This window comes from Enhydra lutris, unplaced genomic scaffold (genome assembly GCF_002288905.1).
Source record: "Enhydra lutris kenyoni isolate GAN:26980312 unplaced genomic scaffold, ASM228890v2 scaffoldscaffold78, whole genome shotgun sequence".
Taxonomy (NCBI): domain Eukaryota; kingdom Metazoa; phylum Chordata; class Mammalia; order Carnivora; family Mustelidae; genus Enhydra; species Enhydra lutris.
The window spans coordinates 1244743-1269964 of record NW_019154162.1 but is presented as its reverse complement, the minus strand read 5'-3'; the positions used below and the strand labels follow the sequence as shown (position 1 = coordinate 1269964).

At 38.7% G+C, this 25222-nt stretch overlaps 1 protein-coding gene across 3 annotated transcripts in view; it reads right to left on the bottom strand.

Annotated features, from left to right (window-relative positions):
* LOC111160860 (contactin associated protein like 5) overlaps positions 1–25222 on the bottom strand; it is an 823942-nt gene that overhangs the window by 25676 nt on the left and 773044 nt on the right. For all 3 annotated transcript variants that reach the window (XM_022524243.1, XM_022524244.1, XM_022524245.1), the window contains one exon: positions 20358–20445. In XM_022524243.1, coding sequence (XP_022379951.1) covers positions 20358–20445 — 88 coding nt within the window. The remainder of the gene's footprint in view (positions 1–20357; positions 20446–25222) is intronic.

Genomic DNA, 25222 nt, shown 5'->3' with positions numbered 1-25222 from the left:
AAAGAAAGAAAGAAAGAAAGAAAGAAAGAAAGAAAGAAAGAAAGAAAGAAAGAAGCTAAAAAAAATAGTTCATTTTATTCTCAGCTAGTAAAAAGTCTGATGTCAACCAGTCTAGGGTTGGTATCTTGGCTTCAGATATCACCAGAATTTTTCTAGATTTATACTTCCTTCCTCATAGACTAGGGACTTTGTCTTCCTCATAACATAAGTTGAGGAGCTTCAGTTACTAGGTCTATGTTCCAGGCAGAAAAAAATAGAGCGAGTAAAGGACAAAAGTGTGCATACTTGCTAAGTCAGGCCTTTTGGAAAACCCTAGTGACTTCTGCTTTGAGCCCATTGTCCAGGACAATGTTGCATGGCCAGTTTTAACCCAAAAAGAAGGCTGAGAATGTACTGAACAAGGGGGAATACTTCCCTCAAACAAATAAGCAAACAAAACCAGAAAACACTACTATGTTCTATTAAGAAGAGGAGAATAAATATTGAATATGATGCAAACTTTTTATAGTGTCTGATTCAATACCCTTCAGTCTAACTTTCTTCTTTACATTCTATTAAACAATTGTGTAACTTCCCCTCTAGACACGGGTTTTCATTACCGATGAATCAGACAGCTCCCTGGGTTCATCATTCAACTCTCCCTCTTATTAACATTGTGTCCTTCGTATACTTACATGATATCTTTTGGATTGCTTATTCATTCATAAAATGAGAATGAGTAGAGTGCCTGCATGCGACAGATTACAAGGGGCCACAATTGTTGACATTCCTTCCATTGAGACATAAACTCTATCTCCTGTCCCACTGAATGTGAGTTGACTTGTGGCTGCTTTGATCAATGGAGCCCATTGTAAATGATACTCTGCCAATTCCAGGACTAACCTTCAAGAGTGCTGGCACCTTCTGCCTTGGGGGCTTGGGGCCCCAATCTACAAGGAAAAGAGCCCCACTACCCTGAGAGATCATTTGGACAGAACTTGACTAAATGGAGAAAGAGAAGGGCTCTCCTGAGCTCAGCTTTCTAGATGTCCCTTCCAAGGCACCATGCTCGTGAATAAATATGTCTTAGATCCCCCAGACTGGCCCAGGTATTAGCCAGATATCACCAAGAAACCTTACTTAACTCTGCAAATAGCTAAAAGACCAATCAGGCAAGCTCAGCCCCAATTCCTGACCCACAAAATCATGAAATATTTTTAAATAGACATTGGATTAAACTACTAAATTATGGGATAGTTTGACATCCAGCAAAAGATACTTAAGATTATACCTCATGCTTGTTATGAGGACTAAATGTAAAATGAAGGTAGATCTCACTTATGGCCTGGCACACAGTAAATATTCGACAATGTTTACTCGACAATTATCCTCTAAAGATCCCACATACCTGCCTGTGGAAGGAGATGACCCATCTGTCGAATCAGGTCTCTATCATGCATTTACCACCTCAGGACTGTTTTCTAATTAGCCTTTAAGCTGACATGTTACTTCGATTCAGCTATATCATTCCTTCTTCACTTTTCGTGTGCTAATTTTTGGATAAGATATAAAGTTTTGTGAAATGGGGTTATATTATGTTTATATACTTTTTATTAACAACTATGGCATAGTGGGATAAGTATGATCTCTGGAGACAGGCAAATATGGTTTGCATATCACTTCAGCCAATTGATATGTGTGGTTGAGCATTAGAGTTTGAATTCTCCCAAAAGCAGACTCTAAGGCAAGCACTAGAGAGTCTGTACTTTATTTAGGAAGCGAAGGAAAACACTGGCAGGGTGAGGGAGAAAATAAAAGTGGGAAGGAAACTAGTGATATATGCATTATCATACCAGACAGAGGCCAACTGGAAGACACTAGAAAAAAAAAATGGGGAAAACACACACACACACCATATTTATCCCGATTGGTGGCAAGTTGCTGGGGTATTTATATACTACATCACATTATCATTGACTCAGGGTTTTTCCCAGTAGCCATTAAATCCCTGACATGTCTGGCCTGCCAAGTAAACAGGCAAAGCATGATTTTAGTAGCCAGAAAAAGCCCTCAGCAAAATGATTTCAGGTGCTGGAAACTAGAAATGAGCTGGCATTAAAACAGAAAAGGCAATGGGCGCCTGGGTGGCTCAGTGGGTTAAGCCGCTGCCTTCGGCTCAGGTCATGATCTCAGGGTCCTGGGATCGAGTCCCGCATCGGGCTCTCTGCTCAGTAGGGAGCCTGCTTCCCTCTCTCTCTCTCTCTGCCTGCCTCTCCGTCTACTTGTGATCTCTCTCTCTGTCAAATAAATAAATAAAATCTTTAAAAAAAAAAAAACAAAACAGAAAAGGCAAGTTACTGAACCCTCTCAAAACAGGATAAAAATAACTAGCCCAAAAAGTTATTATACTTTGGGAATATTATAATACTCCCAAAACCCTGTCCTTGTGGAATTCACAGATATCATGGAATAAGGTTGTGGAAGTAGCTGAGATCAGTAGATGATAGTTGACTGGAACTCATTCTATTGAAAATAACAATAAGTAACTAAATAACTAAGTAAATAAATAAATAGTAATTAATAAGTAAGTGAATAAATAAGTAATATTTATTCCAGTCATCCTTGAAATAGCAGAGGTAATAGTAGAAATACTATAGTCTTAAACCACTCAAATACTTCAATAAAAGCAAAATGAATATACAGAGCAAATGGAAAAAAAAATTTAAAGAACTTGTGTGACATAATTATAATGGGGAAGCACCTGCTGCCATTTTTATCCTAGCAATTTGGGTCATTAGTAGTAACAGATAAGAGTATTTGCATTTTAATTTTATCAATAAATATCAGCCATATCATATAAGGGCACTTGAGTATATGACTGCAAAAATACCTCACACTGTGATAACAAATATAACACCACAGCTTTCTTAGAAAAGAGCTTGCTGGGTAAAGAAGACAAAAGGAAGCATTTAAGAATTTTATCTCCTTTCCGATTAAAAACATCTATGCCTTTCTATCATATTACAGAAAACCAAACAAACAGTCCTGACATTTCAGGATCTGGACCTGCCTGCTCATCCCATCCTATCCTCACTGTCTTCTGGCTATGCAGAACTATACCTTTATAAGGGGATACCTTGTGTCAGAGAGTAAACATATTAGACAGAGAAAGAGAGATGAGGGACAGAGGGAGAGGGAGAGAGAGAACCTCAAGCAGAGCCCACAGCTCAGTGCAGGGCTTGATGTCATGACCCTGAGATCATGACCGGAGCTGAACTCAAGAGTCAGTTGCTCAACCGATTGAGGCAACTAGATATAAAAGTATTATAAAAGAAAAAGTTAGGAAGTACTGAGTTTCTCATCTGCCTAGTTCTCTTTCTGGCATGAATTTCACAGGAATTCTTTCTACTATTTCCACTTTCAGATTCCCCTTCTATAACTGCTTCCATTTAACATTGAAATATCAGTTAGTCACGGTGTGCTAAGCACTATGTGTGCAAATATATAATGCATACATACTCTTACACACAACACACACACACACACACACACACAATTATTTAAGTATCAAAACAATCCTGATAGGTAAGCAGTAGTTATTCTTGCCTTACAGATAAGAACACTGAGACCTAAATAAGATAAGGAAATTGCCAAGCTCTCAAGTAACCAGTGTTTGAGCCAAGCTTGAGTCCAGCTTTAGGCTTGGTCTGCCTGATGTCACAGCTCATGTTCTCTTGCTGCACTTTTCTGCCTTTACAAAGTGTACAAGCTTCACTGCATTCACTCAGCTACTCGGATAAGTCTCCAGCTGATGATTAATAAACAGTTCACTACTGAGAGGTACAGACCTATGAACACTATTTGGGGAGGTGGGACCACTAAGATAAAAACAACAACAAATAAAGATGGGGTGCGTAATTGGCTCAGTCACTTGAGTGTCTGACTCGATTTTAGCTCAGGTCATTTCTCAAGGTCATGGAATACAGTTCTGCATTGGGCTCTAACATGAGTATGAGTATGGAGACTTCTTGAGCTTCCCTTGCTTTCTCTTTCCCTAAGAAATAAAATAAATAAAAATAAAAATAAAACAAACAAATAAATAAAAATAAGATACAAATTAAAAATTAAATAAATAAATAAGATTAAACCCATACCTCAATGCCTATAGAAGCACTGGATAGAAAGAGTTCTTATGACCACTGAAAGTATATGTCTGTGATCCACACAAGGAAAAATGTTGAAAATTTGAATTCAGGGCTTTTTGATGTTACGGACATGTTGAAAGGCAAACTGCAATTGCTAATCACTTAGATATGACTCATAGAATTCCAAAGGTTCCAGGGACAGAGCCTAAGGAAAGATACATGTCCTTAGTCTAATTATTTGATATTTGAGGCTTAGGAGGATAAGATGTGGGAGTACATTTGCCTCCTCCAGGATGCAGACGGGTAGGGTCTTCAGAAGAACAAGCAGGAGTCCTCTTTAAAGACCTCTATGGATTGACAGGAAGGCATGGGGAACCACGTTACAATACAGGATTTCCTAAATTTCCTGGTTGGCTAAACCTTGGGTATGATGGCTTTCCAAAGACAACAATTCTACTCCTAGACATCTCCCTAAGAAAACTGAAAACTGGCATTCAAATAAATACATATAAATACATCTTCACAGCAGCACTATTTACATTACAGCAGCCAAAAGGTAAAAACATACCAAATATCCACAAGCAGATAAATGGACAACAAAACATTGGGTATATCCATACAATGGAATAGTATTTAATCATAAAAAGAATAAAGTACTGATAGATGCTACAATGTTGCTGAGCCTCAAAAACTATGCTAAGTGAAAAAATAAAAACAAAAACAAAATGAGACACCAAAAGTCACAAACTGTATGATTCTATTATAGGAAACATCCTGTATAGGTAAATCAATAGATACAGAAAGCAGTTAGTGCTTGCCTCGAGCAGGGAAGAAGGGAAAATGAGGAGTGATTGCTAATCGGCTCAGGGTCCCTTTTATGTTGATGTTTGGGAACTGTATATAAATAATGTAATAACATTGTGAATGTAATAAGTATTATTGAATTGCATACTTTAAAATTATAATTTTATGTTAGGATAATTTTACTTTGATTAAAAAAACACACACACAAATAAAGAGAAAGTGCAACAATGGTCTATTGATATGCTTCCTTGGCCAGGAAGTAGTCTACTGTTATTCAAACACCAATTTGACTGTTGCCAAGAAAGTATCTTGTAGCTGTGAATGAAATCCATAATCAGTTGATTGGTTATCTTAGATAATCTGTGTGAGTCTGATTTGATGGGTTGCAAGGATTTATAGCAAAGTGGCTCTCTAAGCTTTGCCAAAGGAGAAATCCCACTGTGCACAGCCAATGCCTCAGAGTGCCAGCCTGCACTTCCCAGGAGCCCACCCTGAGACTTCAGAGCTCATGCTCAGCTTCCATGATCATGTGAACCTGCTCTTTGCAGGTTCAAACATAGTATCTCCCACAGTGAGGCTTTACTGGCTGAGCCCTGACTTACATGAATAGGTTCTAAATTTGGAATATTTGGCATCCAAAAGCCTTTTGTTCTGTTACAGCCAACTCTGCAGTGATCACCTCACAAAGACAGAAATCCTAAAGAAAGAGAAAATAGCTCCAAATAGTGCACTTTAGAACTTCAACTGCCCATACTTCTTGGAGAAATGAATAAGTAAGTGCTATGATACTGTGGGATTATGACAGGTAGGTGAGGGAAGTGCCCACAACTCAGGCCACAGAAAACAAAGGAAATACAAGCACTTTTCCCCAGCAGATAATGTGCCTCACCAGTGTTCTTCCCATCATGACTTTCAAAATCTTCCTCCTTCCAAGCAGGGGACTGGAAAGGTCTTTCCTGGGAAATATGGCTATCCCAAAAGCATGGCCTGAAGATGCAATTAGAGTTTTTCTAATTAAAGGCCCAGCCATATCCTTCAGTGTAGCTCCCATTGAACACATGCTCACCAACCCATTCTTAAATACAGGCAAAAAGCCTGGGATCATTAAAGCTCTGAGAAAATTCTCTAATGAGAATGGGGGAGATCAAATGACATAACAGAGGGGAAAAAAAAAAAAACTTGGGACAAAGTAACTATGCAGAAATAATCAGAACGGAGGGACACACACACACACACACACACACACACACACACATACCCACACCAATATACTCAGAGTGATAAGATAACTCCATTTTGAAACTCCATATTAATCTATAAGAGCTAAGCTTCCCATGCATACAAAATTTCACTCAGACCTCAGGAGAACCATTCTGCCAATAACCAAGGCCACCACTTGCTGGATAATGTGAGTCCTTGCTAGAATGGAAGATGCAGGTGAGCTCTCCTGCTCAGAGATGGAGAGCATGTCATGCTATGCACATTTAATACCTATGTGTCTACAAGTTTCCTCCAATGGAAAGACCCCACTGCTAGGCATAGCGAGAAATGATAGGTTCACAAACAAAGGCTTGACGTTCCCCATCCAGAATCAGTAGGTGAACAGTATCCTAGCTATGGATGGTTTGGTTTTGATTCTTCCATTCTTTGGGCTCTTAATGCCCTTAGGATCCAATTTCCATGAGTTAGAGATTGTTGTGAGATTACTGCTTGCATGCCCTTTCATGTCTCCATTGAGCCCACTGGATTGGTAAGGGCAGAAACAACCTAACACTCTTCTTCAGTATCTCTGCACACAGCTGCCATGATCAGCACCACAGCAGGGGCTTGGGAGGTGCTAGTCAGTAAGCTGACTGGTTTGTTCTCACTCCCTCTCCAGCCTCACTTGAGTCAGCCAGCTGGGTTAGTAACTGCTGGGCTCTGCTCTGACTGTGGCTAACAGGAGACCTGATTGCTCAGCTAGCATCCAAAGTCCTGAGTCTAGTTCCTCCAAGCTATTCAGAATCCCTCAACTAGGCATGGCATGGAGTAACTACTTGCCCAGGGTTGTCCAGGATCTTTCCCGTTTTAGCACTGAGAATTCCTTGTCCCTAGAAATTCCCCAGTCTCCCACAGACCAGAATGGTTGTTCACCCTAGCACTGGATTATAAAATCAGGAATATGAACACAGGCATTTTCCTCCTGCACAGACAACAGGCACTCTATCTGTAATATACTAGTCAGAAGAACTGTATTGTAAAATGCATATGGGGAACAGTCACAGCACAAAGGCAAGTGCTATGACATGGGAGTGATAAGAATACAGATAACAAAAAGTCCCTGCATTCAAAGACCATAGTCTTCCCCAGGGAAACAACTACATACACAGATAAGAACTATAAGCCAAGGAATGGTAAGCTAACTCAGGGTGTCCCGTGTGGAAGTGGACTAATGCAGAAATGACACACTGGGAAGGGTCCAAGCAGGACTCTCCTAGTACAGTCTGGTATGTGCCCCTTTGCCCTGTCCTTGATGATAGAAATTTCACAAATCCAGAAGCAGTTGACCAGGCCTGGAGTGCTGGCTTAAAGGTAGTATGTAATGTATTAGCTTTACAATCCACCGTAAGTTTGCCTCAAGTTAGCAAACATGAACTCAGGCCAGACCAAAACTGATTTCCGTCTGCAATGACTGACCAACACTACCAACTCAGTTCCCATTCTCTTGTGCTCCTCTCCAGTCCACCTTATACTTCTATCCACCTACCCAGTGAATTACCCAGATATTCCAATTTCTACTTCATAAGCTTCCCCTGCACCTGTTCCCAAGTCTTATTGCTATCCTCTGGTCCAGGCTCTTGTCCTTTCCTACTCAAAGGACAGATATTAGCATAACCTCCACACCAGTCTCTCTCTTCTCTATCCTACCTGTTACCCATAAAAGAGAGTTACATCAGCAGCTCTGACCATGAGAGTCCTCCTAAGTGGTTTCTGCCATTTACATAATGAAGTCCAAACATCTTGGCAGAACACAGTATGATCCCACCTGGACCTTCCTGTTTGCCTTTTTGCTCTCTACTCCCTGGCACAAAGAAGAACATCTGAAGATGGCCTATTTATTATTGCGAGCACTCTATCTTTGCCTTCTGACTGTCTTATTTGGCTTACACCACTCCTTCCCAAAAATGCACTCCATCTCCTGAGACCATCTCTGTGCTTCAAGACTAGGGTCAGAGTGATCCCTTCCAGGACACTACTCGGAATCATCTTGGCTAGAAATGGTTTCTCTCTCTCAAGAATCCTAGAAACACTTAGTAAAATTACTCATATTATAATCATTAAATAAGGGTACCTGCATAGATTTGTGTTTTATCATCTTGGGAGCAATCATCCCAAAGCTATATCTCTTTAAAATATTCTTAGTTTCATTTAAAATCTTGTCTTGTACATATTAGGTACTCAAAGGCTGCATTGAATTAATTACCCACAAAGAATGCTTGGGTGTAATCTTCCTAATTCCAAACATTTATATAACATTAATCTTTTAAGAGTGGAATGGCCTATTTGAAGCTTATATTCTATAGAAGTATTTTGTAAAAAGCAAGGAAAAAGATTGGGAAGCTAAAGCACATATCCAAGTCTTTGGTAGACTAGAAAAAATTGTGATTCATTTTAAGAGATCATCTTAAGCCAGAAATTTTCTAAGTAGAAAGATTTACTTATTTATCCTTCTCATTGGAAAGCAGGCAATCTGATTTTTTATCAAGCTAAAGGTAGCGAACATTAGCATATTAGCTACAGGTGTCAGGTCCTGACACTGATCACTTGGGAAAATCCCTGTGGAAGTGAAATAGAAAAGATGCAGGGATAGCATGGAGGACATGGGGAATGAGGAGAAGGCAGTTGGGGGAAATTGGAAGGGGAGGTGAACAATGAGAGACTATGGACTGAAAAACAATCTGAAGGGTTTGAAGAGGTGGGGGTGTGGGAGGTTGGGGGAACCAGGTGGTGGGTATTAGAGAGGGCACGGACTGCATGGAGCACTGGGTGTAGTACAAAAACAATGAATACTGTTATGCTGAAAAAAAAATTAAAAAAAAAAAAAGAAAAAAAAAGAAAAGATGCAGGGATTCAGATCAAATCTCTCCTAGAAGTGGATACCCCATATTTACTCATAAGTGGAAATGAACTTCATGACTTCTTAATCTGTTTTAATACTCACTTTATTATTATTAAGGGCATCTTCCAAAAATAAAACTCTGGTAGACTAAATGAGTAACCAGTGGTCACATGACCCTCTTTGTACCTGGATTTTCTCTCCACTCCATGGGAAAACATCTACAATTCTAATGTGTGTTTGTTCCACTTCCCCTTTCAGTTCTGACCAGGTCAGTGCTTCCATTCCCACTGAGCTGGGGGAAGGTAACAGAAGGGCTGCTGTAGAGTTCATTACTCAGCTAGGAACCCCTTCACTTCATTACCTTGTCAACGCTGACATTTGTAACATTGTCCCAGATCTCTCAGGCCAAGGGTAAACAAATCAATAGCAGGGCCATTGGCAAGGAAAATGGATACCAGCTGAAGAAAATCAATAGGCAGGATGGTTGTATGATCTTATTAACAATAGCTGCTGTTTTCAAATACCACAGTGTGCCAGACATTTTACACACATTACCTCTTATCTTCATCACCAGTCAATACAGCAAGTATTACCACTACTATACAGATGAGGATACCAGGCCCAAAGAAGAGAAGTTAAGAGTAGGGACATAGCTAGTAGGTGACTATTATAGGATTTAACCCCCGCACTGCCTGATACCAAGCCAGTTAATTTTCTACCCCACTGCCAGGTACCATTGTAAGGACAAACACAGTGTATGGGGAGTCTGGAGATCCTCACCAAAGATCAAGCTATAGTGAGTTGAGCTGTATGGCCTTGAGCCCATTAATGTGTAGAAGAATGACCTTTCAATTCCTATAACTCTAATATTTACACATTATCCATTGTTTTTTCCTCAAGAAATGAAAAGGGGCACTTAATATGTGCTTCCTGATATAGTAGCAAGTATAGTAGCCGTACATAAGACTCAGGTCCTGTCTTGGGAACTCCATGATTCCTCCATATTGTGAATGAGAGAGGGATGGAGGTGGTGGCTGACATTTCTAAAAATCCCATTGGATCCTATGTTTTAAGCTTAGTTGATTCACCAACTCTCACATGGTTAAAATCCATGAGGAGCAACTGAGAACATACATGTAAAGAATATCAGGTAGGTGTGACCTGGTTTAACTCTCTTAAGATGTATTCATCAGAAATTATGAATTGATTATTTGCCAAGCATCAGTTAGAGGCAGGGTCTTATCATGGAAAATCTATTGAGAATTATAATGGGCCATGCAGTTTACTAGGCCACCTAGATACCCCAAACAATCAGATGAGCAAATGAATCGTTCCTGTTCTATAGGTGCTTCTTACTTTATAATTATTCCACTTTCAAAGGAAATCATCAAGGTGAGTTTGGGAATATTAAAGTTTTTCAAGGTTTTGGAGTATCTCTTTCAGGCTATGGTAAGTACTAGATTTTCTTCACTAATCAAATACTAATAATACTTGTAGAATATTTATAGCATACTGATATTAAAAGTATAAGAGTAACTGGAAATTATTTGTACTATTATTATTTAATAATACACTGCTCTGTGTTAGATCTAAGTTCTTATGTTAACTCATTTTTTTTCCTCACATCTCAGGAGGTCAGTGCTATTATATGGCTATTTTATAGGTGAGGAGACTAAGTCACAGAGGTTAAGTGACTTGCCCAATATCACAGACTTAACAAGTGGTAGACTTCATGTTTAAAAACTAATGATTGTACTGTATGTGACTAACATAATAATAAAAAATAAATAAAATAAAGTCACCCCCTGTGAGTCTGGATTCCACTCTCTCGATCACTCCTGTCATAGTTTGGTTTTTAAAGAATGACAGATATTCCAGACAATGTACACTTTCTTTTTTTCTCTTAAGGACTCCTGAATATGATAAAAATTGATTGAACTTCTATCAGTAAAAGTCACACCATGGCACTTGTGGTAGACCACAGGAAATATCCTTTGCTAACAGAGCCAGGCAAAGATGTACCAAGTTTGACACTCCTTGGAAGGGCCATCCCTTTCTCGAAAAGATTAAAACATCTCCTCACAGCTGAGGATAGTCTACATTTGGAAACATCATATCTTAGATACCTTTCCTTCCTTCAGTTTTTACCCACTAGTTTAGATAGGGCAAGCAAGAGAGTAGATTGAATGAGTAACCAAGGGGCATACTGTTCAAAATGTGCTTTTGCTTTTACAAAGAAGAATTCTGCAGAGCAGCACAGAGCAGGGAGTAGGTCTAGGCTCCTATCATGAAGTGATTCATTTCAAATACAAAATAAAATTGCATTTTAAATCAGAAGATAACACACATTCCTTCTGCATGAGGTGAAACTAAATCATCTATTGAAATTCTCTATGGGGAGCAAAGGCAGTTTGTTGTCGTTGTTGTTATTGTTTTGTTTTGTTTTAAGAAACAGTAGCAAATCCTGTATAACCAAATTACAATTCAGTGTTGGCTGTCTTCAAAATACAAAGGATAAGGTTTGTGTATTTAAGAAATTGGCATGATTACTGCAATCTGATATTTTGGGATACTTGAAAACACACGATTCACTTCATGAGGAGATCAGATTAGATTAATGAATCTGAAATATCTTATTACCCAGAGAAACAGTATCACAAAAGAAATCTCTGGACATAGTATGAGACAATTACACGCATTATCAGAAATCAGAAAAGGTTCCGGTTTGGCAATCTTTTTATTTACTAAAGAACTGGGAATGAACAGGGGCGCCTGGGTGGCTCAGTGGGTTGAAGCCTCTGCCTTCGGCTCAGGTCATGATCCCAGGGTCCTGGGATCGAGCCCCGCATTGGGCTCTCTGCTCAGCAGGAAGCCTGCTTCTCCCTCTCTCTCTCTCTGCCTGCCTCTCTGCCTACTTGTGATCTCTGTCTGTCAAATAAATAAAAAAAAAAAAAAAAAGAACTGGGAATGAACAGAAACTAAATAAGATATTTTAAGAAACCTATGCTTTCAGAATGAATGAATGAATACTTTTTTCAAAGGGAAAACTTTCTCAGTGGAGTCTCTCAGAAAGCTATAAACTTGTCCCAAGGAAGGTAACATGCATTTCTTAAAAGAACATCTCTCAACTTCTATTTTAACTATTGTGACATATTTGGGCTGTTGATGCCCATAAGCATAATGTAGTTCCAAAATTATGCACAACTTCTAGTCTGTCCTCTGTAACTGCATCCACCTCTCTCCTGTTTAACAGAAGCAGAATATAGGAGCACCTGGGTGCCTCAGTCAGTTAGGCATCTGACTCTTGATTTCAGCTCAGGTAGTAATCTTGGGGTAATTCAGTCCCACATCAGTCTTGTGGAGTCTGCTTGAGATTTTCTCTCCCTTTCTTCTTCTGCCCCTTTCCCCTTCTCAAGAACTCTGTCTCTGGGTCTCTCATAATAATAATAATTGAAGAAGAAAGAGGAGGAGGAAGAGGAGGAGAGGAGGAGGAAGAAGAACAGGAAGAAGAATAGGAAGAAGAAGATGGCAGCTGAGAAAAAGCAGTGACATTATTGGATTATTGTTGATTTCCCCTAGTCACAATTCTTCTCACTTTCTTGGAAGAGCACTTCAGCTTCCCTGTTCTCAGCACATGTGGTTAATGCTGAGCTGACCCTTTTACCCCATAGGGCCATAGCTGGGTGCTTTGAATTCAGGAATAGTCATTCAGTGTATTCCAATAACTTTGACATTGTAATCATCTGACATTGTCACCTGACACAAATTGGTCCTTTAAGAGTCAATCCAGGACTTTGAAAATTTTAGAAATCCAAGCCTTTCTTTCGATCTGGGAAGCTGAAATGGTAGTATTTAAGCTTGGAGTTGCTGATTCCACCTTTGTTAATCTTGAAATTCTGCCTGAGAATGAAGCCTCACAGAAAAGTAAGCAGAGTTAAAAGTAGAGCAAGAAAAAGAGAGATTAACAAAGACTAAATCATGGTCACATTTGTGCCTGAAACAAATCTTACACACTGAACCTTCCATTTTCACCATTTCACATTATATTCTCTACCATCACCACTGTTTTAGTTGGTGTTAGCTTGATACACCCATGAAACAGCTCTGACGGCAAGTCACCCTCAGGTCTTTGACCTGCAATGGTTCAGAACTGCCATTTAGAGCACATCTGTGTCCCTTCTTGGTAGCTACATTTACAGCTGCCTTTCCAGAGTCTTAGAGCAAAACATCAGCTATGTTCCTACGATCTTAAACTGAGTAAATTAACATTTATTGGGTGTGTGTTAAATACCAAATGCTTTGTATACAGTGTTTCATGTAATCTTTACACAGCTCTATGAGTTAAATTAATCAAGCAGCTCATCTTCATTTTACTGGTGAGGAACTACAGACAGATTGGACAACTTCCCCATGGTCACATGACAGCAATTACAGCACAGAGAACCAAACATGTGTCACCCTGTCCCTGAAAAGCTGAGCATCTTTCACTTTTTAACTTTACTTCTCAGTGTATATCAACTCTACCAGGTTTGAATCATAAGGGGAATCCAACTCTGTACAAAATCATAAAGAAATGAGGGTATATGCAGTCTTTCAAAATGAGTACTTTGAAGTACCCACCTTTCATTTATATGCACAAATTCTGCTGCACTTTCTAAAAATGGCAACCATAACTAATCTTCTATAAGATAGTCTGGAAATAATTTAACATAACAATAATCAGGGCATTCATTCAACAATGTTCTGATGTTACTGAAGACACAGTAGGCTTGAAGTTCAAAACTGAGGGATTTGGAAGAATTCAAGAACCCTGCTCTACAGACACAGTCAAACCTCACTTCATTTTAATAGACCAAAAATCATCTGCAAGTGTTCACGGCTAGCTTTGCAATTTCCAGATTAGCTGGGTTTTATGCAGGTTGAGAAGGAATTCTTTCAATTTCCATATGGCTTCTTAGGACCAACTGAACTTTAAAGCTATGTGGGCAAACAGCCATCAGAGCACAAGAATAATGCCTCTGCCAGGTGTGAGCTTGGGCCTTTCAAATTGGCAAGTAGGCAGGGAATTAGTCAATGTTAGCTCCATAAACAGACAATCCTATAAGCATGCCCTGAGTACAAGTCTCATGGTAGTGTTTATTCAGTATCTGGTAGCTATGGTATAAAGGCAGTGCTATGATTTATTTCTACTTAAAATTTAACATGTTTCCATATTTTAAAAAGTAGCTACTTCCTAAATCTGTAGTACAGTTAAGAAGGCTCCTCTGGGAAGATAATAATGATTAATAATAATAATAATAATAATAGCAACAACAATAATTCCTTAATTATTAGTTACCAAAAATAGTTGTTTTTTTTTTTTTAATGTTACAGACAAATTTAATGATATATCTGGCACAGTAAATTAGGGAAAGCCAGGGCCAGAAAAAAAATACATTAAAACAAAACCAAAACCAAAATAGGCAGTTTCTTTTTTTTTTTTTTTTAAAGATTTTATTTATTTGACAGAGAGAGAGAGATCACAAGTAGGCAGAGAGGCAGGCAGAGAGAGAAGAGGGAAGCAGGCTTCCTGCTGAGCAGAGAGCCCGATGCGGGGCTTGATCCCAGGACCCTGAGATCATGACCTGAGCTGAAGGCAGAGGCTTTGACCCACTGAGCCACCCAGGCGCCCTGAAGTAGGCAGTTTCTTTTAGAAGTTTAAAGATTTTTGAATTCTTAAATCTGTCTAATGTCCATGCTCTCTTGCCCAGGCCAAATCAGATGGATACTTAGGAACACACAGATAAGTCACACTATTTGAATCTAAAGAATGCATTTCTATGTTTTCTAAAGAACTGTTATTAACCAGAAACAGATGATCTTGTCCAAAAGGATGGCTTGCCTAAATACACAATCTCTCTTTTTTTTTTTTAATTTCTCTGAAAATCCACTGATGCAATAGAACCAAGCTAAAAAACAAACAAACAAAAACTAAACAAACAAAAAACACTCCCCTAAAAATCAAACAGTGTCAGTGAACCAAGGAAGAAACCTAGAGATATCCCATAACTTACCAGAGGTAAGCATCTGCAATCAGTTTTTAATGTCAATGATTGTATGTTATTTTCATGGACTAGTCCCTGCATCACAGAAATTCTCAGGAAAGAAACTGTTTTACTCATCATTATATATATGAAATGAAAAAACAAAACAAAACAAAAATAACCTGTTCTTGTATCATTATGGAATGCTATTAGTGATACTGAAGAAAACTGAGGCAATAGATTTATTGCACTTGTTTGCCCTGGGTATCTACGATGAAAAATGCTTGCACATCATTGTTTTAGAGTTAAAGGTGTCCAACAGACTTGTGGGCTCTACTAAAATTGTGGAGTAGGGTTTCATTTGCCATCATTGCCACTTACCCATTTCTGTACCATCTTTTTTCTTTCTAATGCATAAGGCTTAATCCCAACAAGTTCCCAGGATCAGCGTCCCTTCTTAATAATGAAGCTGATATTCATATCACCTTCTTCTCCTCCAGCTACAGACCTCTCATAGACCAGAAGTGGTGAGGTTAATTGAAGTTCCTGTTTCTAACAGCAGTTGGGATGGGGAGAGAGGCCAGCAGTTGGGAGTCCCCGGATGTGAGCATAAGGAAGAGATTTTACTGAGTATTATTGCCCAACCTTAACCAAGTTCTTTCCAATCTTTCCTCACAAAGTACCCAAAACAAAATGACAAGGTATCCCTCAGTGATTTAGTACCTTCAATTAAAACGTTACCTTTTCAGTCTTACGTATTACGAGTTTAATTTAAAAGATGGGAAGACCACGGGAACATCCCACATGGTGACAAGACTAATATTGGAGGGACACTGTTTAAATAAGTGGATGTTTCTAAAGCTTCCATTGCACAAAGAAGGTGCTATGAAAGGGATGCTTGGGTGGCTTAGTCATTGAGCATCTGCCTTCAGCTCAGGTCATGAAACCGGGGTCCTGGGATCAAGCCTTGTATCAGGCTCCCTGCTCAGCTGGAAGCCTGCTTCTCCCTCTCCCACTACCCCTGCTTGTGTTCCCCTCTCTCGCTGTGTCTCTTTCTGTCAAATAAATACAATCTTAAAAAAAAAAAAAAAAAGGTGCTATGAAAAACAACTAAGTTTTGTGGTCATGCAGCCCTAATTGTCTTTCCTCCCAAGATTCTTTTGATTTGGCTGAAGTAAGGATGGCAGGAATCTATATATACATTTATGTAGTATAGAACAAACAATAGACTAGATACTGTAAAATGTAATTCTGCTTCATTAAAATCAATAAACATACTTTCACTGTCTCACTGAACTTCAGGAACAAAGTCATAAGTTTTAAGAGGACTTTTTGGAGAGATGGGAAGAAAAAATCAAGGCAGTGAACCGTGAACCGTAAACCAATATCAAGGTTGTATCATGGGGAAATACTTGTGCCACCTTGTAGAATAGAAATCCAAGCCTTGAGCCTCTTGCCAAATGAAGATGTTGAATCCGAGACTCACACATGAAGCTTTAGTGAAAAGTAGACTAGAAAAGAATATCACCTAACAGCAAATGGAATAAATATAGAACCTGTCCATTTCTGATGCAGCTTTGAATTGTTAAAAAAAAAGTAACAAAAGTAATCAGATGACATATTCTGATATTAATAGTAACAAAATTTCTGCTAAAACTTCAGTCATAGGTTTGTTCTCAGTCAGGCCTGCAGCTCAAGCTTATACTCTCTTTTCAGAAAACACAAAAACAAAAACAAGAACAAACCAAAGTGAGAACTTGAAATAATCCTAAATTGGCAGCACCTCCTGGTTTCTGGCAAAATTAAATGCAAATTTTGCCTGGAGAAGGAAAGCTTCCCAATTTTTGATCATCAATGTTCCTACAAATTAATTTCAACAAATTCAGTTTTCACACATGAGAACAAGGGACCATAGGCAAGGAGTAGAAAACCAAAAATTACAGATTTAGACCCCTACAAATTTCAGATATCAGGATTGTCAGAGGCAAAATGTTCAATAGCTATTAACATAATATTTAAAGAATAAAATATAGAAACATAAAAATGAGAACAACAGACTAAATAAACAGATATGTTTGAAAAAGAGCAAATAAAAACTTCCAGAAATAAAATGATAATCAATGAAAAATGTCTCATTGACTGGATTAAATGAGATATTAGGGAGAGCTAAAGAGAGAATTAGTGAATTTGAAGATGGGAAAAAACAATACATTCCCCAGAAAGCAAGACAGACAAAAATAATAATAATAATAATAATAATAATAATACTTATTATAAAAGTACAGTAAGAAACATGGAGACAAAATTAGAAAACATAAAATTTACCTAGTGTGGGTCTAAAATAATTGAATAGAGAGAATAAGAAAGAAGCCTGATTTGACATGCTGAGTATTTTTGAGAATTAATACACAGATACATGTGAATAGTACATTTGATATAGATACATAGATTCATAAGATCTAATAAATAGATACAGACAGGAAACACAAATATCAAATAAGATACTTTAAAAGAAATATACTATCAGTCAAAGACTACAAAACTGCAAAACACCTAAATAAAAAAGAGGACCTTAAATGTAGCTTGTGGGTGATTGGGGTGGGGGTGGTCAGAGCACTTTCAAAGGCAGGACAGACTGACAGCCAACTTTTCGGCAGTAATAGCAAAAGACAGAAGACTAGAGTGATGTGCTGGTGAGGGTTTAAAACTGGTCCCTCAACATCAGGGAATGCAGAATTGGGCACAGATGAGTATAATGGGTTTTTATGTGTGAGTGTGAGCTAGCTCCTTCATGTACCTGAATAATTTTCTCAGTATCAGAGGGAAAATTTTCTTTTATTATTGAATTGTACATATAGCAAAATTAACTTCAAAATAACTTTATTAATTAATAAAGGTGAAATAAAGTCCTTTATCAGATGAAGGGACACTTAACAAAACAGAAACTCATAAGGATTTCCTTCAGAAAGAAGGAATCGAAACGCTATAGAAAGTAGAAAGTTATGAAGCATATGAAGGAATAAGAACCAGTAAATTAGTGACTGCATTGGTAAATCAAATAATAGTGTCAGGGTACCTGGGTGTCTCAGTCCTTAAATGTCCAACCCTTTATTTCTGCCTGGGTCATGATATTGGAGTTGTGAGATTGACCCCTGTGTTGGTGTCTGAGCTCAGCCTGGAGTCTGCTTGGGATTCTCTCTTTCCCTCTCTCCTCTGCCCTCCCTAGCCCCACTCGTACATACATACATACATACATACATACATACATAAATAAATAAATGCAACCATAACAATAATGGTGTCTACATAGAACATAAACATAAAACAATTGTTATTAATAGGGGGGGTGGAAATCAGAAAATAAACACACTAAATTTGATCTAGACGTTGGTCAGTGGTGACTGGCTCATTCAACTGCTGTTTTGGAAGCTAAAATTGACTTTTCCGGACTTGACTGCAACTGGGTTTCTGGACATGCATAATGTTCTAGAAATGAAATAAGTTATGGATCTGGAAGGGTACAGTGAGACAGGAGTCATTTTTATGCCTTTTCAGTTGTTTCTACCGGCAAGGAAAATCATGGTAACATGAAGTGTCTCCTGCCATCACTTTTCAGAGAACTTTTCCTGCCTCCTGGGGAGCAGTACTATAGGACTGAGGCCTCAGTGGCTTCTGGACTCTAGATTCTCATCAGTGATGGTCTCATAGCTAATAGCCCCCATAAATCCCTTCAGAACGGCTGAAGAATCATTCCAAAAGATGGCAACAAGAATCTACCAATACTGGAAGGGGTTCCACAATTTTGCAAGCAACTTATTTCCAGTGTTAAATGAATTCTTGCTCAAAATTCCTAAAAAGTTGAATGAATAGAAAATAATAAAGCAGAGATAAATCCAATCATACAAGCAACCACAAAATGTAGAGAGGCTTACATTTGTCAATTTATAACCCAAAGATGGTCAGATTGGAAGAAGTATAAAATTCAGCTATATATTCTTCACAAGATTAAAGCTTGTGAAAGAAAGCTTAAAGAAAATGAAAGATCAAGAATAAACTAATCATAGGATACTTGGGTGGCTCAGTCAGTAAGCACTGGATTCTTGATTTCAGCTCAGGTCATGATCTCAGGGTCCTGAGATCTCGGGGTCCATAGAGCTCTGTGTTCAGTGGGGAATCTGCTTGAGTTTCTCTCCCTCTGCCCATAACCCCACTTGTGCTCTTCTCTCTCTCTCTCTCTCTCTCTCTCAAATAAATAAACGTGTTTTTTTTTTTAAGTACAGTTATTGTGATGAGCACCGAGCTATGTATAGAATTGCTTAATCGTTACATTGCATATTTGAAAGGGGTATAACACTGTATCTTCATTACACTTGAATTTTTAAAAAATGAGAAAAAAGGGAAGAAAAAGAAAAATTGAAAAAAAATATATGGGAAAAAGATAGACCACACAAATACTAACTAAAACACAAGTGAATCAGATTTATTAATAATAGACAAAACAGATTTAATCCCAAGAAGAAATTAAGTTAAAAAGACTACTTTAGTGTGAAAAAAATGTTCAATTTATCAAGATAAAAATATTTCAATCTTGCATGCATCTAATAGACTCTTATTGTATATAAGATGAAAATTTATAGAACTTCCAGTAGAAAAAAACAAAATCCACTACTATAAGAGATTTCAAATCTCTTTCAATTGGTGATGAATTAATGAAGAGACTAATCATTTGAACAATCCAATAATCAGATAGCCAAATTCCTTAATTTATTTAAGTAAAAATTAAGAAAATTTAAGTTAAAAAATAAATATCTGAAGTTAATTAATTAATTATAAAGTAAGAAAACATTAATTATTTTACTCAACTTCTATGTTAATGTGCCTTACTCAGCCTTCTATAAAGTAAATGTAAACGCCAGCTCCCAACCCTGCCACATATGTCTCAGCACATCCTATGCCAGAACCCTTAATTTAATTTTATTATTTTTAAGATTTTATTTATTTACTTGACAGACAGAGATCACAGGTAGGCAGAGAGGCAGGCAGAGAGAGGAGGAAGCAGGCTCCCTGCTGAGCAGAGAACCCGATGTGGTACTCGATCCCAGGACCCTGAGATCATGACCTGAGCCGAAGGCAGAGGCTTAACCCACTGAACCACTCAGGTGCCCCAGAACCCTTAATTTTAAATCTTGCATGTTAAAGGAGCAAGAGCCTCCAGATTTGAATCACTAAACAACCCAAGGGAAATTATTTATTTCTTCATTGATTTCAACAAAGCCCACTGGAGAGGAATGGACAAGAACAACAAACCTCTGACTTTGCCCAAGATGAGTGACCCTATGGCCCTGAATTCGACTTCTGGGGAGAAGTTGTAACTTAGTCGCAGTTGTCGATCCACCTGCAGGAAAACAGAAAACAAAGGTGCATCAGCAGATGTCTGTAAGTAAAGGGAATAAAACCCTCCCATCTGGAAAGAGCTTGGAAACACACACAGAGCAGACCTCTCTTTGGGACTTTCTCTCAGGAGAGATAAGATATGTCTCACTAATTCTCCCACAATGCATGAAAAATACTCCTTTCTTCGCTCTTGGTTAAATAAAGGCTTTCATACAAGTCGTCTCCCTGGGAAATTCTGTACAGCTTTTGACAGGTATTTATCTCCCCACTGAGATTTTCTCACCAAGTTCTTTGCTGCAAACAAGCAAACAAATGAAGCCTTCTTGGAACCATGCTGTGCAGGATTGACACTGAATGGAAAGCACAGGTTCATTCCCCATTCCCCTCTATCCCCATTTGGCCTTTGCTGCCTCCTTTGCTACAATAATTCTGACCTGGTCCCATTCAGGTATGGATATGGGAATTTTGCTGAGCAAGTATTTCAGTTTGACAAAAGGTTGGACCATGGGGAGAAGAAGCTAGCTGAACAGTTGCCACCAACATGAACGTCTGATAAGCCCCCCTCACAGGGGTAAGCAAAAAGCACCACTGGGATTCTTTAGGACTTTATTTACAAGATAATCCTTTAGGGCACCCTCCTCTTATGGCTTAAGCTACCCCCACTCTAAACCTTTCTTCCCCTCCTCCTCATTCCAAGGCTGTGTTACCCATCCATTCCCAGTCTTTTTGGTCTAGTCAAATCTGCAATTCTAGGCTCTACACTGAACATTCACATGATGTTTTCCTTAGAAAGGATCCTCATTATCTTACAGTTTGACTTGGGGGGGGAGGAATTAAGAACCCTTAAAACGATGTGTCCAGCCCTGCTCTCCACTCTGAGCAACTAACCCAGGATGAAGACTCAATTTCCCATATCTCACAGTCCCTCCAAACCCACTTCTGCTCAGATTAAGCATCTCCTGGGATCCTCTGGGTTCTGCAGTGGTGTCTGCTGTGAGAGAAGTCAGCTGCTATGACTTGTGGTGCATCATTAAATACTTATTACTATTTCATTTATGAAATTAGACTGGAATAACATTTGCTATTTATTGAACACTTGATATGTATGTATGAGACATCATATTGAAGTATCTTTCAAAATATATGCTTCCTTATAATATTGTCAAATAAAATAATAATAATAATAATAATACTGTTAAATAAGCATTATCACCCTGTATAACGGGCTGAGGAACTGACATCCTAGAGATCAATAACTTGGCCAGGGCCAGACAGTGTCATAAAGCAGTGTTCCATTGCCATGTGGTCCACCCATCACTCCTTATGGTGTTTGCTTTACTTGTCCACACCTCTCTAGATATCTGAGCAGCTTGTAGACAGTCACTGTATGTTTTTATTTCTGTCTTTCAACAAAACTCATCAACAAACATCTGAGAATCTACTGTGTGTCAAACACTGTTCTAAGTACTCCATGAGTCCACCTCGTCCAGGAATCTTCTCTTGATGTCTTGATTAGACCAGCTGACACTCTTCTCTATGCTCAAGGTGACTTTTTTTCTGCCCCTAACTTGGAATTTAAAGTGTTGCATTATAAGGATCTGCTTCTCTCTTTCCCTCTCCCTCTCTCCCTCCCACCCTCACTAAATTATTGCCTTTTTGAGAAGTCAGACATCTTAGTGATATATGTTTTCTTTAGGACCTTCTACAGAAACTGGCAAAGTAACTCCTAACATGGGTTTGTTGAATGAATGAATAAACATCCTGTACTGATTCGCTTTCTAACTTGGGGGTATGGGGACATAGTTAGTCACACCACCAGGATGCTTCTCACTGCCTGGTAGCGCCTGCACCATTAGCATAGGGTTTTTGGTGCCCATTGTGCCCATCAATAGTTTGTTTAATGCTCGTGGATTCAGATTCAGTCCTTGATTCTGAAGGAGTTTTCTTTCCACCCTACTTCAGAGCTCGGTCCTGTGTCTTCTACTCTCTATAACTGAGTAGGGGCAGGGGCCTTCCAATAGGAGCAGGGACCTCCCCTCATGCACCCTTGCCAAGGTTGGAGAGGAGGCAGAATGGGTGGGAATTTCCTGCGGAGCTGAAAACAGTATGAGCTGAGATTCCCCTCGCCCCTCACCTGCTGCCCAGAGTCCACAGGATCAGCTTCCTGTGCAAGTTGTCCTGAACCTTGACACGTCCATGCTCAAATGTCACACATGGGAGAGCTCATTGTTCAAGTGGATGAGTCATCCCTATTCTGCTATTCTGTTTTGTGGGAACTTGCCTAGTCTTTTGTACTTAAACCAGATGACTAATGAAGGAGAGAAGGTGGTAAACGACAATCAGTTAAGGGAGTTTTTAGGAAAAAAAAAAAAGATGAGTATTTTTAAAGGTTTGGAGAGGAAGGAAAGATGACTCAAAGGATACTTGAAGCTACTGCTGGACTATGGATAGTTGGGGGATGGGTTTCATCCCTGACATGGAATATGGGCACCTAAGCATTACAACTGGTTCAGGTGCAGGGTTACCAAACTTAGCAAATTCATAGGACAAAAACACATAAACAAAAAAGAGGGGTATACCAGATACATTTATTTTTAGGCTTCAACATTTTATAATATGGGCTATTGCAATCATTGCGGAATTCTGTGGGAAATACATTATTTTTTCAGATTTCCTTTTATTTGTTTTTATGGTTTCATATTGGTTTTGTTTTTAATTATAATTGGTGGGGTGGTAAGAGGTGACATCCTGTCTGTAGTTCTTTATAACTATTAGATGTTTAAAGTTTGAAATCTGGTCTAGAAAAGCTTTTTTGACCTCAGAATCTAGGATGACCAGTGGTCTTGTCAAGTTGTTAAATGGGATGGAAAAAGAAGATACTGGAACAAACATTTTTGAGTAAGTCCTACATGCCAGGCATTATGCTTGGTCTTTTAGTTATGTTCTTTCATATAATCTTTATAAAAACTGACTGAGCTCAGTTTGCATTCTCATCCCCCCTCTTTTTTAATAAAGCAGTAGACCAGAGTTCAGAAAGGTGAGTAATGGTCTAAGATCACATAATGTAAGTAGTGGAACAGAAATTCACACTCAGGTCCTATAGGAATGCCTTTCTTAACCTCAGGATTTTCATCTCTGGAAAAAAGGAAATAATCACTTTGTTTGAAAAGTGCCTCGAACCTCCTTTACAGTTTTTTGTTGAGCTGGCATTTGGGTAAACTGGCTTAATCTGTTTAATGCCATGCATGCATTTTAAATAAGAACACTGAAGTTCACTTCCATCACTGGGGCATTTTGGGTGACCTGTACCTTAAAAAACACTAGCCAAATTACAATTCTCAAATCATCTCTGGGAGTACTTGCTCCTGGTTGTGGCCCAGTCCTCATGTCCTCCTTCTTAGCATTACAAGATAGGAGGAGGAATAGCAACTCAAGGACTGGGGGTTGTGAGGGAATCTGTTTTTAGGTACAGGAAGCCTCTGGCTGATTGAATATGGTGATTCCCACCTGCCCTCTCTCTCTCTAACCATTTCTGAGTAAGGCCTATACCCTGCCTCACAGGGCCTAAGGGCAGGACTAGAGATGTAGTAGGAGCCTACCCTTTTCTGTTTTCTGAACAGTTTTTTCTAAGCAGGAAAGGAGAAGAGAACTAGGCATGATAAGAGGGGTGGTAGTAGTATCAGGGAGGCAGGTGTGTTGTGTTATTGTGTCAATAAACTGATTTAAAATTATTTTTAAAAAAGTCTCCATTCCAATTTTTTCTGCACTCTTTGTTTCTGCACTCTCATGTGCTTATCATTCACTATTAAACTGATTGGTGGAAATCCTTTTTACGGAAAAAAGAAGGAAATACCTCCTATTGTTCATTTTCTCACTGATCTGTTTCTTTCATTTGTGCAAAAGAATACAGGAAACAAAAAGAAGGAAAATTTGAATCATATGTACACATTCCCACCAGAATGGATCCTGCATGTCCCATCAGTACCTCAGTCAAAACATTCAAATGAGAAGTCATCTTTCCCATCCCTTTTATCCTCCAATCTTACACCAACCCAAGCTTTCTCCAAAGATGTGTTCCCTTTATTTCAAGAGTAAATTCCAGAGGGAAGCTCATTATACTATAATCACTCAGGGATTTTTTTTTTTTTTACCACATAATGGACAATTATTCTTCAACCCCCACTCAGTCAAGAAAACTAATAGTCAATCTTTACTTCTGCCATAGCCCACATCCAAAAGGTTGCCCAATGCCAATGATGTTATGTCTATAACATTTCACATCTCCATCTCCATGGTTTCCCCACTGCACTAATTGAAGTCTTCATGATCTCTTTCTGACTGGCCTCTGTCATGTCTCATCACTCCCAAATGTGTACTTCCATGCAGTGATCACAGTGAGCCCCTAAAAATGAAATTCTAACCACACTGCTTACCCAATGGTTTCCCTTCATTTTGCCACAGGGCCAATTTTATCTCCTCCACATAATACATTAAGCCCTGTGGAATTCATTCATTCTGTTTATGAATACTAATTGAGTCCCTGCTGTATGTTAGGCACTGCTTGATAAAGTGGGGGTTCTATGAAACAGTGAAAAAAAAATCCCTGTCTTCTAGAAGAGAGAGAAGATAAAGAATTAGATAAATAAATAAATAAATAAATAAATAAATTTTATTGATTGTTAGATTGTGTTTAAGTATGGTAGGGAGAAAGTCAAAGGGCTAGGTCGCTGTATTAAGGTGATCAAAAATGGCCTCATTGAGAATAGCTTTTTGAGTGA